The following is a 17,245-nucleotide window of genomic DNA, read 5'->3' as shown; positions in this document are numbered from 1 at the left end:
CCACCATTTCCCAAGTTTTATCCAGATACCACTTTACGCTATCACTTCAGTCACTAGGTGCAATTACTAAATGGTCAGAAATACAAAAGAATTTGAAGTATTTAAAGGGACTACTGTGAAAGGGATATTGACGATGGTTACCCATCTTTGGTAAAATTTTGAAGACTCCAATGACAAGGCATATAGTGAATCATTTGTTTTGCTGTTAGATAAAAGGGATGTTGCTGCTATCTAAGTTGTTTTGTTAGTGTATCTTCACACATATACTGTTCGATTTACCATTTGGGGAACAGTGGGGGAAGTAGTGGAAGGATACTAGAGCTGGTTATTAGCCCGTTGAACCGTGTTGAACGCTCATCCTGTGGCCAACAAGTCCAGGCATTGGACTTGAAATCAGAGCTTCTGGTCCAGTGGTGGGGGCGCTACCACTGTGCCCCAAGGCCTTCAACATAAGTGATAACTTTAGAGCAACATTAGAACAATTGGATAAGTCAAAATTCATTCTTCAAAATGTTTTTCTAAAAACCCCAAACAAACTTTTAAACTCTCCAATTACTGATTGTTTGACAAGAGGAAAGATTTTTTTCCTGTGTACCTTACCAAAATTCTTAATTGAGAGCGCATATATCAGATCCCTTTTTCTTTTGCAATGAAATTAGTTCTAGCTTCTAGGTTCAGGAGTTCCCAAACTAAATGGATGGGGTCACATTTGGGGTTGCGAGTTTCCCTTCCTGAGTAGCAATGGCAACTGTGGAGTAGAGACGACCAGACCTGGAGACTCTGACTAGACAGTTGTGGACTCCCTGGATCGTTGCCACCAAATAACAAGGAGCATATGGTGAGCTCAAGTGTTCTTTAATATGAGAAACACTTTTGGCAGTTGCGTTGTCGTGGGCCAGAGATATTTATGATCCGACTTAGCACAGATAGAGGCTGGCAGAGACTGACTATGCCCAAAGTGCTGGGTAAACCGAGAGGTTATGCAATTGAGTGAGGAAGGCGAGTGGTGGTTTCAAACTTCACTACATTTCTGCTCCTGTCTGTTGGTACAAGTTCCTTACCCCAGGATAGCAACTCTGCTGCATACGCTCTGTGTTTGTGTGTGTGTGGCTTGCAGAAGAGGAGTGTATGCGTGCACATGCAAGCCTCCATGTAGTGGGGGAATTGATTAGTGTGTGTGTGTGTGTGTGAGAGAGTGTGTGGTGGTGGGGGGGTTGACTTTTGTCATCAGGGAATAATGGAGAACTCGGCTGAAACCTACATGGATGCATCAAATAATTTTTTTTTACAAATAACTTTAAAAACTCATTGTATAGATTATATATATATATATATATATTTATAAATAAAATGAGTTTTTAAAAGTTATTTGTCAAAAATATGTTGCTCTATATAGGTGAACTTCAATATTTATACTCTGAACGTTACCATGCTGCTTTATTGCGATTTTCTTTTTACTGATGTCTTAATTTTCAAGTGATAAAAATGGGGTCATATTGGAAAACACATTGGAAAATCGTTCCAATTAATATTTAAACAGACACTTTATTTGCCTAAATAAAAACAGAAAATGCTTGATAAACTCAGCTGATCTGGCAGCATCTGTGGAGAGAAACAGAATTAATGTTTGGATCCAAATGGCTCTTCTACAGAACAGACTGCCTTTTCTGTTGGTCGTAAAGACAGAGGGCGGGATTCTCCACTCCCACGCCGAAGTGGCCGCGCCGTCGTGAACGCCGTCAAGGTTCACGATGGCGCGGAACGGCCCCGGCCAGACCGATTCAGGCCCTGACAATGGGCCAGTATCGGGGCCGCGTCATCTACCCGCGCCAGGCCTTGTCGCCCGCGTAAAAGTGGTGCCGCATAGATGACGCGGCCGGCGCTGCATAACGGACGTCATCCGCGCATGCGTGGTTGCCGTCCTGTCCAAATCCGCCCCGCAAGAAGATGGGGGACGGATCTTGCGGGGCCGCGGAAGGAAGGAGGTCCTCCTTCCGAGAGGACGGCCCGACGATCGGTGGGCACCAATCGCGGGCCACCCCACATTGCAGGTGAAGCCCGGTGCAGGATCCCCCCTCGCCCCCCCACAGGCCGCCCCCACAGCGTTCACGCACCGCCCACGACTGCAGCGACCAGGTGTGGACGGCGCTGGGGGGGGGGGGGGGGAGAAAGACCAGCCGTATTGGCCTGGCCGCTCGGCCCATCTGGGCCTCAGAATTGCGGGGGTGCCGGAGAATCGCCATTTTGGGTGTCTCTGGCGATTCTCTGGCCTGCGAAACTCGACCGGGCCGTTCCCGCTGCTTGGGAGAATCGCGGGAGGGCGTCGGACCGGCGTCCCCGGAAATTTTGGCGGCCCAGGCGATTCTCCCAACCGGCGTGGGAGTGGAGCATTGCGCCCACAATAACATGGTTTGAATAGTCTGCCCAATTTTCTGGGATGTATCAGTGCCACTGATAGAACATTATAGTTATCACTGAAGTTTTTCAAAATTGTTTGAAAAGCTAGATTTAAAAAAAATCCATGAGAGAAAAAGAGCAGGACAGTTTTTGATTATACACTGCCCATTTTACATTTTCTATTGGCTTCAATAGAAATGAAAAACAGGCTTTTGCCTGGTAGCAAAAGTGAAAACACACCTAGTTCCATCACTCTCACTTGCTAAACAAAATCTGTGAAGATTACAGAACATAAAACAAAAGTTATAATAGGTATTGTTCTTTTTTGATCACTCACCAACACTGACAACGGCTGCACTAAAAATGTACCTTAAATGACTCAATTTTCAAGCCTTGTTTCTCCTTGCTAACATGCAGGGCAGAATATGAATACTTGGTCTCATTCAGTGAGGAGACTAGGACCACAAATTCACATTACAGAAGACGAGATAAGATATTTTAATAAAAAAATCAGATAAAAAACTCAGAAGTTCAAGCTGAGCTCTGATGCTAATATGTAAAGTTGAAATCATGTATAATTGTAGAATGTTTGAAATACATCCCTGGTAATGCAATTTTTGAAAAATGTAATAGACGGCTTATTTAAGAATCCATTGCCAAAATAATCCATTGCTAAAAATCTAAAACTAAGAATTGCATTAAGCCAAATACACTTACTTCCTCAATGCTGGGTGCAGAGACTCGCACTGCAAGACATCGACTACGAATAGGAGTAATAACTTTTGATGTTGAGTTACAGCAAAGAATTAATCTGCAGGTAGACATGTACTTTTCCATAGTCCTCCTCAGAGCATGCTGGGCATCCTTTGTTAATCTGTCAACTTCTGTCAGCAGCACAACTGTCAAAATGATTAAAATTAGAACATTTCATTAGTTGCTTAGCTTCTTTCCTACAATGTACATGTAGAGCACCAATGACTACAATAACTATTATAACGTTAAAAACCCTGCTGATGTTATGTGAGTGTCTCTCAAAACCTCAAAGGCTAACTTGAAACACTGGTTATTATTGGTGTATTTTAGTTTGGAATAATGTGAGGAACCATGTCCAACCAGTGAGGAACCAGTCCAAGTAAAAGAATAAACACACAACACAAGACTAATATACACTACGACATTTAAATAAATATATAAATAACTAAAATATTCCCATGATCCCTGAACTTACTGAGACACTTCTTTTTCCAGTACAAAGTCTTACAACACCAGGTTAAAGTCCAACAGGTTTGTACTGTGCTCACCCCAGTCCAACGCCGGCATCTCCACATCACTTCTTTTTCCAATCAACATCAATGTTTTGTTACTCTATAGTCAAAACCAGTTAATAGTTACCACACAATATCGCTTAGGTGACCAAGTCTGGGAAAATGTCTCTTACTGGTTCATCAAAGGCAAAAAACTGCATCTTTTAAGAGGAGAATATCTGCAATATGCCGTGGTTCTAAATGTTTGATGGAACAGACCTCTGTGCCTACTGTTGGATGTAGAAATAGCCTCTCTCCCCGATGAATGCTCGCAGTTAGATTGTTCAGTCTCTCTGATATTTTTATAGCCCCACTGATCTCCTGGTACACGGTTTCTGATATGGCCATTCACACCTCAATTTCTCTAAACTCCTGCTAGTCTTGTTACTTGTCTGTTATTTGGGGCCCGATCTAACGGAAACGTTTGTGTCATTTGCGATGGGTTTTTCTGAGGGTCTCCAGCCGGGTATGCCGGCAAGTCCCCCACCGCTATCTAACAAGATGTTGTCCCTTCTTTGGACCCTGGGGCATTTCTCACCGGTTTATCCCACACTTACACTGGGGAGCTGAACTCAGATCGGACCGCCATTTTGAATGGGTGCCCTAATCTCCAAGTGAGCTTGTGGGTCCCCTATACCCCCCACTCATGGGCAATGTCACCATCCCACATATATAGACATTACCCCACATCCCCCGTGAGGGAAGGGAAAGTCAGGGAACCAAGAGGTGAAGTAATCAGTGGGAAACATAGCTGCTTAGGAATACAAAAACGCACGAAAAGACAGAACTCAGGAGAGGTTACGATAGTCCCCATCTCACAAAATATGACACAGTGTATGGAAAGGCTCAGTAAACCAAGGTCCACCACACTAAGAAATCAAAAAGGGACGGTCAATAGAGAATTAAAGGTGCTATATTTAAATGCGCGCAGTGTACGGAACAAGGTAGATGAGCTTGTGACCCAAATTGTGACTGGCAGGTATGATGTGGTAGGCATCACAGAGACGTGGTTGCAGGGGGTTCAGGACTGGCATTTAAACATCCAGGGATTCACCACCTATCGAAAAGACAGAGAGGTGGCCAGAGGGGGCGGGGTTGCCTTGTTAATTAGGAATGAAATTAAATCAACAACACTAAACGACATAGGGTTAGATGATGTGGAGTCTGTGTGGGTAGAGTTGAGGAACCACAAAGGCAAAAAAACCATAATGGGAGTTATGTACAGGCCTCCTAACAGTGGTCAGGACCAGGGGCACAAAATGCACCACGAAATAGAAAGTGCATGTCAGAAAGGCAAGGTCACAGTGATCATGGGGGACTTCAATATGCAGGTGGACTGGGTAAATAATGCTGTCGGTGGACCCAAGGAAAGGGAATTCATTGAATGTTTACAGGAGGGCTTTTTGGAACAGCTTGTGATGGAGCCCACGAGGGAACAGGCCATTCTGGACTTAGTGTTATGTAATGAGCCAGACTTGATGAAAGATCTTAAAGTAAGGGAGCACTTAGGAGGCAGTGATTATAATATGGTAGAATTCAATCTGCAATTTGAAAGAAAGAAGGTAGAATCAGATGTAAAGGTGTTACAATTAAATAAAGGTAACTACAGGGGCATGAGGGAGGAACTGACAAAATTCGACTGGGAGCAGAGCCTAGTGGGAAAGACAGTAGAACAGCAATGGCAGGAGTTTCTGGGAGTAATTGAGGACACAGTACAGAGGTTCATCCCAAAGAAAAGAAAGGTTATCAGAGGGGGGATTAGGCAGCCATGGCTGACAAAGGAAGTCAGGGAATGCATCAAAGCAAAAGAGAAAGCCTATAATGTGGCAGAGTAGTGGGAAGTCAGAAGATTGGGAAGGCTACAAAAACAAAGGATAACAAAGAGAGAAATAAGGAAAGAGAGGATCAAACATGAAGGTAGGCTAGCCAGTAACATTAGGAATGATAGTAAAAGTTTCTTTAAATACATTAAAAACAAACGGGAGGCAAAAGTAGACATTGGGCCGCTCCAAAATGACGCTGGTGATCTAGTGATGGGCAACAAGGAAACAGCTCAGGAACTAAATGAGTACTTTGCGTCAGCCTTCACAGTAGAAGACACGAGTAATATACCAACAATTCTGGAGAGTCAGGGGGCAGAGTTGAATATGGTAGCCATCACAAAGGAGAATGTGCCAGAGAAACTAAGAGGTCTAAAAATTGATAAATCTCCAGGCCCAGATGGGCTACATCCTAGAGTTCTAAAGGAGATAGCTGAAGAAATAGTGGAGGCGTTAGTTATCTTTCAAAAGTCACTGGAGTCAGGGAAAGTCCCAGAGGATTGGAAAATCGCTGTTGTAACCCCCCTGTTCAAGAAAGGAACAAGAAAAAAGATGGAAAATTATAGGCCAATTAGCCTAACCTCAGTTGTTGGCAAGATTCTAGAATCCATCGTTAAGGATGAGATTTCTAAATTCTTGGAAGTGCAGGGTCAGATTAGGACAAGTCAGCATGGATTTAGTAAGGGGAGGTCGTGCCTGACAAACCTGTTAGAGTTCTTTGAAGAGATAACAAATAGGTTAGACCAAGGAGAGCCAATGGATGTTATCTATCTTGATTTCCAAAAGGCCTTTGATAAGGTGCCTCACGGGAGACTGCTGAGTAAAATAAGGGCCCATGGTATTCGAGGCAAGGTACTAACATGGATTGACGATTGGCTGTCAGGCAGAAGGCAGAGTTGGGATAAAAGGTTATTTTTCGGAATGGCAACCGGTGACGAGTGGTGTCCCGCAGGGTTCAGTGTTGGGGCCACAGCTGTTCTCTTTATATATTAACGATCTAGATGACGGGACTGGAGGCATTCTGACTAAGTTTGCCGATGATACAAAGATAGGTGGAGGGGCAGGTAGTATTGAGGAGGTGGGGAGGCTGCAGAAAGATTTAGACAGTTTAGGAGAGTGGTCCAAGAAATGGCTGATGAAATTCAACGTGGGCAAGTGCGAGGTCTTGCACTTTGGAAAAAAGAATAGAGGCATGGACTATTTTCTAAACGGTGACAAAATTCATAATGCTAAAGTGCAAAGGGACTTGGGAGTCCTAGTCCAGGATTCTCTAAAGGTAAACCTGCCGGTTGAGTCCGTAATTAAGAAAGCAAATGCAATGTTGTCATTTATCTCAAGAGGTTTGGAATATAAAAGCAGGGATGTACTTCTGAAGCTTTACAAAGCATTAGTTAGGCCCCATTTAGAATACTGTGAGCAATTTTGGACCCCACACCTCAGGAAGGACATACTGGCACTGGAGCGGGTCCAGCCGAGATTCACACGGATGATCCCAGGAATGGTAGGCCTAACATACGATGAACGTGAGGATCGTGGGATTATATTCATTGGAGTTTAGGAGGTCGAGGGGAGATCTAATAGAAACTTACAAGATAATGAATGGCTTAGATAGGGTGGACGTAGGGAAGTTGTTTCCATTAGCAGCGGAGACTAGGACCCGGGGGCACAGCCTTAGAATAAAAGGGAGTCACTTTTGAACAGAGATGAGGAGAAATGTCTTCAGCCAGAGTGGTGGGTCTGTGGAATTCATTGCCACAAAGGGTGGTGGAGGCCGGGACGTTGAGTGTCTTTAAGACAGAAGTTGATAAATTCTTGATTTCTCGAGGAATTAAGGGCTATGGAGAGAAAGCGGGTAAATGGAGTTGAAATCAGCCATGATTGAATGGTGGAGTGGACTCGATGGGCCGAATGGCCTTACTTCCACTCCTATGTCTTATGGTCTTTTGGACACCCTGCTATGGGGTCCCTGGGGAGGGGGAGGGGGGCTCCCTCTTCAGGCTCTCTCCTTCCTGGACTCCCACGCATAACCACCCCCCCCCCCCAACTTCCCAAGAGACGGCTACTTACCTGTCCTGCACATGCCCCCCCCCGCCCCCCCATAGGCCCTGACACTTGGCAGTGCTATCTTGGCACACTTGCACTGTCACCCTGGCACGCTCCAGGGGGAGGCCAGGGGCCACCCTGCCCTGTCCCACCAAGGACCCTCGATAGCCTGAAAGACCCCCCAGACGCCGTTCTGCCTGGTCCCGTTTGTGTGGACCAGTACTGAATGGCACCCAGCTGCAGGGAGGCCGACAGATACTGGGTAAGCTCGCCCAAGTAGGTTGAAACCGTACTTAGGCATGCACTGTTTTGTCACGCCCATTTTGGGTGGGGTTCTGATTCAGACACCTCACGAGGTCTGGGTGGATCTCGTGAGGTGTAAAGGCTGCCGGTTGGCCAGAGGAAGGCCTCTCCTGGGATCTACCGGCCACACCCTCGCTCGAGTACCACGTGGCTGGTAGATCGCGTCCTTTATTTTCATTTCAAGTTCACTGTTAATCTCGTTAACTTCCCATATTCCTAACAAGAGCAAAGTCTACAATAACTATAGGACTATGGTAGGCCTAGTCAAAAGACAGTCTTTTGGATTGAACGTAAATGAGGTAAAGACTAATTTAATAGCACTAAATGGCAATGGAAAAGTCAAGATTGGCAGCACCGAGATAGAGGCAGTGGACAAATTTAAGTACACTGACTCGATGATAAGCTGTCCCCATGATAAACAATGTTACATCCATGAATGTAATATCAGTTAAGATTAACTACAGAAAGAGGCACCACCAGTGAGTTAGCCTCCAAGTCCAAAAGCATCAGCATGGAGCTGAAAGAATGTCTTGTACAGTCACAAACATGGAGTGATGCACTCTATGAATGCAAGACTTGACTTGAAAGAGGATGAGAGGAGGATAATGACTTTTGAAATGTGGCAGAGGGTGTTCAAAATCAACTGGATTGACAGAAAGACAAAGAGCGGGTTAGATCAAGAGTAGAAATTAAAGAATCAAAAGGATAAATACAGCAGAGAGAGAAAGGTAGCCAAATACAGACATTGGAAATAAAGACCCAACAGCCTTATCCCTGGCAACAATTGAAGGAGAATTTGAAGGTAAAAACGGAAAAGGGAAGAAGAAAAAAATCTAATAGGCGGATAACGTTATGAGACCTGAATGGAAGGAGTCTTGAAGCCAGAGAATCAGCATTACATGGCCTATGGTGAAAATGAACAAACTTTTGTCAAGGTGTGGCCAAGCCAGCTGCCAAGTCAGCTTTTCAGTTTCAAAGTACTGGCTGACACTTATGGTTCAAAATATAATGGCATCTCTGAAGACAAACATATCTTAGCAGTAAAGGGCAATATACATTTGGCAGCTTTTTTGGTTTTACACATGGAAACGTTTTCATTGTGATAAATTGGCAGAGGTTAGGTCAACCACAACTAGGGCATTTTATTCTAGCTTTTAGGAATTTTATTTTGTACTCAGCTGAACAAAATTGCTTACAGATAACAAATGTTATGGTATCCAGTGCCAATTCTGTGTGAAGCTGCTGTGAGCTGGTCAGCTGAAGGCAGCAGGGGCACATGCAGGGGGTGGAAGCAGTTGAAGCTTGGCCAGAGGCAGCGGCTGTCTGTCCTAGGGCTCAATAACACCAGTGATGTTATTCTGAAACGTATGGGTATTTTGCTGGATGAGGCTTCAGGTGAGAGCGGTGACCAGCAGCCAGTTCTCCCAGGATTTCAGCTTCCAAAAGAGCATGAAACGGGCCCACGTGACCTCGGGTATAACACAAAAACTAGCCCATACAAGGTAGAAGGTTGTGGAGCAATTTAAAACAAAAGAAAATGTGAATCCTGGATCTGGGGATCAGGAAAAAAAATGTTGCTGCTGCCACTATTGCAATTATTTTAATTGAATTTATCAACTGGAATTGGCTATACAGTGCACAGGGTTTTCACGGAGTTTGAATAAAAGGTGATATTGGTGGACCCACACCATCAAGACAGTAGTCGGCAGAGCTGAAGGAGGTTTGGGCGAAATGCACCATTTTTTTGAAGTCTGTACTGGTGGAACTTGGGTTGAGAGGTAGCTAATATCCAATGGGAATCTGAAGGAAAGGAGCTTGAATTCTACCTTAAGGACTTTGTGGCAAGAATGGTATCATAAGCACTGCGTGGACTACCCGGTACATCTGCTATTTAATGTGCAAATTATATTGACTGTCATTTATCTGTTAATTCAAGTTCAATTTGTGTTGATAAAGATAGTTGGTATGATTGCTAAAGTTATAAAAAAGTGAAATCTTACCATTGATTTTTTTTCATTGGGATTGCTTGGTAAATTCAGTTCTTTAGGTTTGTTGATCTCCATGGGGATTGAAACGCAAGTGTACACAATACTTTTAAATGAGTGAAATCGATAAATTAGATCTCAATTATTTAATCTCTTACCTTTGAAGTCTCTCTGTGTACTTGTCTCAAGCTGTTGAGACTGTGCTACTGTTTTAATCAATTCTTGAATAACCACTCTGTCACTGTTCCCAGCATCACTGTAACAGAAATATAACCTTAGAATTCTAATCTACTTCACTTCCGGGTGCGGCTATGCAGAGCTAGGTCGCATATTCGGCAGCTCCTGCTTGGAACGGACTTTTGGGCTCTTTTATAGGGCCCCCACGGCATTTGTTTGACATTTCCCGGTGTGGGAAGAAGGCGGCAATATTCCCCCGACAGTGTCCCCCAGGAAGGGTATGTCTCTTGGTTGCCAGACACACGCAGAAACAGTAAAAGATTTGGCTGCAACTGCAGGATAAACAGGGCCTCTTCCAGCATGCAGGCGGGGGAAGGGCAAGCTTAAAGCTGCAAGCTGACCTGAGGGCCTGTATCAAAAGTGAATTCTAGCAGCAGAGGGAACAACTGTGAAAAGACCTCATCAAGGCCACTGAAGGGACTTCCGGTTGCGGTGATGCCGAGCTAGCCGCACGCTTCGGCGGCTCCAGCTCCGACGGACCTTCGGGCTCTTTTAAGAGCCCCAACGGGGAATTTTTCGACGACGCAACCCGGTGTGGGGCGTGTGAGAAGGGAGTCCCCCCCAAACGAAGGAGGAAAAAACCGGCGGCGGCGGCTGCAGCGCGAGGAATCGTCGACCAAAGGGTCAGAAAGAGAGAAGTACAAGATGGCGGTGGAGAAAGCGCAGGCGACATGGGGGCCTGAGCATGAAATTGTGAGACGGTGCGTGGAGCTGCTGAAGAGGGAGGTGCTGACCCCGTTGCTACAGGCAATTGAGGGGCTCAAGGAGACATTAAAGACCCAGGAGACAGAGCTCCGTGTGGTGGAGCAGAAGGTGACAGATATTGAGGACGAGATCCTGGGCCTGGCGGTTAAGACACAGACGCACGAGGCACTTCATAAAAAGTGTACTGAAAGGATCGAAGCCCTAGAAAATGGAGCGCGAAGGAAGAACCTTCGGATACTGGGTCTCCCTGAGGGTGTGGAAGGAGTGGACTGTGGAGCGTACGCAAGTACGATGCTGAGCTCACTGATGGGTGCTGAGGCCCCTACGGGCCCCTTGGAGGTGGAGTGGGCAAATCGGATTCCGGCGAGAAGACCAAAAGCGGGAGAACCACCCAGGGCGATAATCGTGCGATTTTACCGCCTTAAGGATAGAGAAGAGGTCCTGAGATGGGCTAAAAAGGTGCGGAGTAGCAGATGGGAGAATGCAGTGGTACGGGTATACCAGGATTGGAGTGCGGAGGTGGCGAGAAGGAGGGCGAGCTTCAACCGAGCCAAAGAGGTGTTGCATAAAAGGAAGGTGAAGTTCGGGATGCTGCAGCCGGCAAGACTATGGGTCACGTATCAGGAGAGACACCATTATTTCGAGACGGCGGAGGAAGCATGGACCTTCATCAAAGAAGAGAAATTGGATCGGAACTGAGGGACTGATGCTGCAGGAAATGTTATTGTTAATGTTACGGTGGAAGTTAATTGAGAAGTAAACAGGGAAGGGGGGAGACATTGGGGAAATGTGGGCGCCGGTGAGGGGGGAAAGACGGGACATAGTTGGAGAATGGGGAAGGGGAGGGGGAGGGGAAAGGGAGCTGCGCCATAAGAGGCGGGTCAGGTAAAGGGATGTTCCCGCACCAGAAAGAATAAGGCGGGAAGACAGGCGCAAGGCGGATGGGAGTTCCCCACATGGGGGGGGTCGAGGAGTGAGCAGGAGTAGCCGGGGTCAGTTGAAGTCAGCTGACTTACGGAAGTAATATGGGGGGAGCAATCATGCTAGAAAGAGATCTAGCGGGGAGGGGAGGAGGGAGGGGGAAGGGGACAACTGGGTTGCTGCTGCGGAAATCCAAAAGGAAATGGCTAAAGAGTGGGTGGGCGGGGATGGTGTGCGACGCTGGGGGAGCGAGCGGGAGCGCGGAGGCGGGATATGGGACTGGCCTAGAGAAGGTAATGGCTAGTCGACACGGGAGGGGGGCAGGTAGCCCCCTAGTGAGGCTGATCACGTGGAACGTGAGAGGCCTGAACGGACCGATAAAAAGGGCCAGAGTGCTCGCGCATTTGAAAGGACTAAGGGCAGACGTGGTTATGCTCCAAGAGACGCACCTAAAGGTGGCGGACCAAGTTAGGCTAAGGAAAGGATGGGTGGGACAGGTGTTCCACTCAGGACTGGACGCAAAGAATAGAGGGGTGGCCATTTTGGTGGGGAAACAGGTCGCATTTGAAGCAAAGAACATCGTAGCAGATAGCGGAGGTAGATATGTAATGGTGAGTGGCAGGCTGGAGGGAATGGAGGTCGTGTTGGTTAACGTGTATGCCCCAAACTGGGACGATGCGGGATTTATGAGACGGATGCTGGGGCGTATACCGGACCTGGAGGTAGGAAACTTGATTTTAGGAGGGGACTTTAATACGGTGCTGGACCCGGGGCTAGATAGATCCAGCTCAAGGACCGGAAGAAGGCCGGCAGCGGCCAAGGTACTTAAGGGGTTTATGGACCAAATGGGGGGAGTGGATCCATGGCGATTTCTTAGACCTAGGGCTAGGGAGTTTTCCTTCTTCTCCCATGTCCATAAAGTGTACTCCCGGATAGATTTTTTTGTTTTGGGAAGGTCGTTGATCTCTAGGGTGGAAGAAGCGGAGTACTCAGCCATAGCGGTTTCGGATCATGCCCCACATTGGGTGGACCTGGAATTAGGAGAGGAAAGGGAGCAGAGAACACTCTGGCGATTAGATGTGGGACTGATGGCGGATGAGGGAGTGTGTGCAAGAGTGCGGGGGTGTATTGAGAGATATCTGGAGGTCAATGACGACGGCGAGGTCCCTGTGGGAGTGGTATGGGAAGCACTAAAAGCGGTGGTCAGAGGAGAGCTGATCTCCATTGGGGCCCACAAAAGGAAAACAGAGGCCAAGGAAAGGGAAAGATTACTGGGGGAGATTTTAAGGGTGGATAGGGAATTTGCAGAGACCCCGGAGGAGGAATTGTACAGGGAGAGGAGACGACTCCAGACGGAATTTGACCTTCTGACCACCAGAAAGGCGGAGGTACTGTGGAGGAAGGCACAGGGGAGGAGGTATGAATATGGGGAAAAGGCGAGTCGCCTGTTGGCTCATCAATTGCGAAAGAGGGCGGCAGCGAGGGAGATAGGAGGAATTAGAGACGAAAGGGGAGACACGGTGCGAAGGGCAGGAAAGATAAATGAGGTGTTCAAGACCTTCTATGAGGAACTGTATAGGTCTCAACCCCCAGAGGGAGAGGAGGGGATGCGACAGTTCCTGGACCAATTGAGGTTCCCGAAAGTGGAGGAGCGGGGGGTGGTAGGCCTGGGGGCACCGATTGGGGTGGACGAGGTTATTAAGGGACTGGGAAGCATGCAAGCAGGGAAGGCCCCAGGACCAGACGGGTTCCCGGTGGAGTATTACAGAAAATATGTGGACTTGTTGGCCCCGTTGATGGTGAGGACGTTCAATGAGGCCAGGAAAGGGGGGACTCTACCCCCGACGATGTCGGAGGCGACGATATCGTTAATTTTGAAGAGGGATAAAGATCCGTTGCAGTGCGGGTCCTATAGATCCATTTCATTGTTGAACGTGGACGCCAAATTGTTGGCAAAGGTACTGGCATCGAGGATAGAGGACTGTGTCCCGGGGGTGGTGCACGAAGACCAGACAGGGTTCGTAAAAGGGAGACAACTGAATGTCAACGTGCGACGACTATTAGGGGTGATAATGATGCCCCCAGTGGAGGGGGAGGCAGAGATAGTGGCGGCAATGGACGCAGAGAAGGCATTTGATAGGGTGGAGTGGGAGTATTTATGGGAAGTGTTAAGGAGGTTTGGGTTTGGGAACGGGTTTATTAGCTGGGTTAGACTTCTTTATGGGGCTCCAACGGCAAGCGTAGTTACAGGTCGACATAGATCGGAGTATTTCCGACTATATAGGGGAACAAGACAGGGATGCCCGCTGTCTCCATTGTTGTTCGCGTTGGCAATTGAACCTCTGGCCATGGCGTTGAGAGACTCCAGGAAATGGAGAGGGGTGATTAGAGGGGGAGAAGAACACCGAGTCTCGTTATATGCGGATGACCTATTGTTATACGTGTCGGACCCAGCGGGGGGAATGATAGAGGTTATGCGAATTTTGAGGGGGTTCGGGGATTTCTCGGGGTATAGGCTAAACATGGGGAAGAGTGAATTATTTGTGATACATCCAGGGGACCAGAGTAGAGAGATAGAAGGCTTGCCTCTAAGGAAAGTGGAAAGAAACTTCCGATACCTGGGGATTCAGATCGCTAGGAGCTGGGGAACCTTGCACAGACTTAATCTGACACGGTTGGTAGAACAAATGGAGGAGGACTTCAAGAGGTGGGACATGCAGCCTCTATCGCTGGCGGGCAAGGTGCAAGCAATTAAGATGATGGTCCTCCCGAGGTTCTTATTTGTATTTCAATGTCTCCCTATACTAATCACTAAGACCTTTTTTAATAAAATAGACAGGAGCATCACGAGCTTCGTGTGGGCAGGGAAAGTTCCGAGAGTAAGGAGGGGGTTCCTTCAGCGTAGTAGGGACAGAGGAGGATTGGCACTACCGAACTTGGGCGATTACTATTGGGCCGCCAATGTGGCAATGATACGTAAATGGATGATGGAGGGTGAGGGAGCGGCGTGGGAAAGACTGGAGAGAAAGTCCTGTAAAGGGACGAGTTTAGAGGCGCTGGTGACGGCGCCGCTACCGATCTCACCTAAAAAGTTTACCACGAACCCGGTGGTGGCGGCAACATTGAATATCTGGGGACAGTGGAGTCGACAGAGAGGGGTGCGGGGAGCCCTGGTGGGGTCCCCAATCAGGAACAACCATAGGTTCGCCCCAGGAAGAATGGATGGAGGATTTCAGAGCTGGTTCCAGTTGGGAATTAGGAGGGTGGGAGATTTATTTATAGATGGGACTTTTGCGAGCTTGGGAGCATTGGAGGAAAAGTATAAGTTGCCCCGGGGAAATTTCTTGAGATATATGCAGGTGAGGGCATTTACTAGACAACAGGTGAGGGAATTTCCATTGCTCCCGACACAGGGGATACAGGACAGGGTGCTTTCAGGGGTGTGGGTCGGAGAGGGCAAGGTGTCAGAGATTTACCGAGAGATGAGGGAAGAGGGGGAGGAGTCGGTGGGCGAACTAAAAGGAAAGTGGGAAGAAGAACTAGGGGGAGATAGAGGAGGGTATATGTGGGCTGATGCCCTAAGCAGGGTAAATTCCTCTTCCTCATGCGCCAGGCTTAGCCTGATTCAATTTAAGGTGCTACATAGAGCACACATAACGGGAGCAAGATTGAGCAGGTTCTTTGGAGTGGAGGACAGATGTGGGAGGTGTGGCGGGAGCCCGGCAAACCACGCACATATGTTTTGGGCATGCCCGGCACTGGAAGGGTATTGGAAGGGAGTGACGGGAGTGATTTCGCGGGTGGTGAAGGCCCGGGTCAAACCAGGCTGGGGGTTAGCTCTATTTGGAGTTGCGGAAGAGCCGGGAGTGCAGGAGGCGAAAGAGGCCGATGTTGTGGCCTTTGCGTCCCTAGTAGCCCGGCGCAGGATCCTACTCATGTGGAAGGAGGCGAAACCCCCCGGACTGGAGGCCTGGGTAAATGATATGGCGGGGTTCATTAAACTGGAGCAGATAAAGTTTGCCCTGAGCGGATCGGCTCAAGGGTTCACTAGGCGGTGGCAGCCATTTCTCGACTACCTAGGGGAACGTTAGAGGGAAGACAGATGACCAGCAGCAGCAACCCAGGGGGGGGGGTTTAGTTTAGGTCAAAGATAAAGGGGTTTTGTTCCTTGTGTATTGTTTAAAATTTCTGTATTGTTATTGTTGCGTTTGCTTTGTAAGAGGGGAAAAATTGTTGTTTGGGAAAAAAATTTCAATAAAACATTTATAAAAAAAAAAAGAATTCTAATCTACTTTAAAATTGGAGATAACATAGTTGGAAGATGAAGAGAGTGAAGCAAATCTGATGCTCTCCAATATTCCACCCAAGAAGCCTTTATTCTCATGAGTTTTGAGAAGGCATTAGTGAACGTACGAAGGAGACATCAGAACAAAGATGATTTGACCCTCAATCACATCAATCCAGGGTCATTGGGTGGCTAACAAGAGCAGGAATTCCAGCTGATTTTTATCTTTCCCAAGTCCAGGAATTTTGATGAAAATTGTAATAATCCCAGGACCAATGCAAGATCGGGGAGTTATCCCAGCACCACCACTCTATGACTAATTTACTTAGTAGATATGCTCAGTTTAGTCACTAGAGAAGCAGAATAAAACACATTCGTTCATTTGAGTGCCATGCATATTTGTTGAAAAAGAGCATCTGAAAAGGTAGGGCAGTACCAATTCATGCGTGTCAACTACGTCAAGTACCAATATAATAAAGTATAGAAATATTAATTGTCACGTGTCAGTGTCAAGAAAGAAAAACAAAGTAATGTGGAAAATGGCTTAAAAACTCACCTTTTCTCTGATCTGTTTAAATTCAGCCCAGATTGGGAGCAAAAATAAATTAATGTTTTGCTAACTCTAGGGGTCTCATGTAAAACTAGTTCACACAGCGTTTGAATATTTATTGCTAAAAAGAGACATGCTGCCAATGTGTCTCGCACTCATCAGGCAAATGGGAAAATGCCAAACTTCAAGCGGTCGCAACAATTCATACCACAGATTAGAGATGCTGATAGATTTGCAAATAGACTCTGATTGGCTGAGGCGTTGTTGTGGAGAAAGCAGAGATCTATAGGCTCTTCATGCTTTCGTGAAATTAAATAAAAAGCACAAGCCTTCAACATATGAAATGAAAATGAAATGAAAATCGCTTATTGTCACAAGTAGCCTTCAAATGAAGTTACTGTGAAAAGCCCCTAGTCGCCACATTCCGACGCCTGTTCGGGGAGGCTGGTACGGGAATTGAACCGTGCTGCTGGCCTGCCTTGGTCTGCTTTCAAAGCCAGCGATTTAGCCCTGTGCTAAACCAGCCCCGTTTCTTTTTGTTTCGCGAATGGGTCAGTGAGTATGAACATATGCTGCTTCTAGAAAGTGTAAATAATCAAGTTATGATCTTGACTGGTAATCTTAAAATGGTTGTTAGTGTAGCTATTAGCACACTCAGTGCAAGATCACAAACACATCATCCACGTATCAGAAAT

General features: G+C 46.9%; 1 protein-coding gene across 1 annotated transcript in view; it reads right to left on the bottom strand.

Moving 5' to 3' along the window:
- The window catches only part of rfc3 (replication factor C (activator 1) 3), a 63,134-nt gene that overhangs the window by 18,976 nt on the left and 26,913 nt on the right, over nucleotides 1-17,245 (bottom strand). The window contains exons 4-5 of the mRNA XM_072477013.1: nucleotides 10,011-10,108; nucleotides 3,115-3,296 (exon numbers count right to left, since the gene is read on the bottom strand). Of these exons, the coding sequence (XP_072333114.1) occupies nucleotides 3,115-3,296; nucleotides 10,011-10,108 (280 nt within the window). The remainder of the gene's footprint in view (nucleotides 1-3,114; nucleotides 3,297-10,010; nucleotides 10,109-17,245) is intronic.

Source organism: Scyliorhinus torazame, chromosome 15 (assembly GCF_047496885.1).
Source record: "Scyliorhinus torazame isolate Kashiwa2021f chromosome 15, sScyTor2.1, whole genome shotgun sequence".
Lineage (NCBI taxonomy): Eukaryota > Metazoa > Chordata > Chondrichthyes > Carcharhiniformes > Scyliorhinidae > Scyliorhinus > Scyliorhinus torazame.
This window is presented reverse-complemented; position numbering and strand designations above follow the sequence as displayed.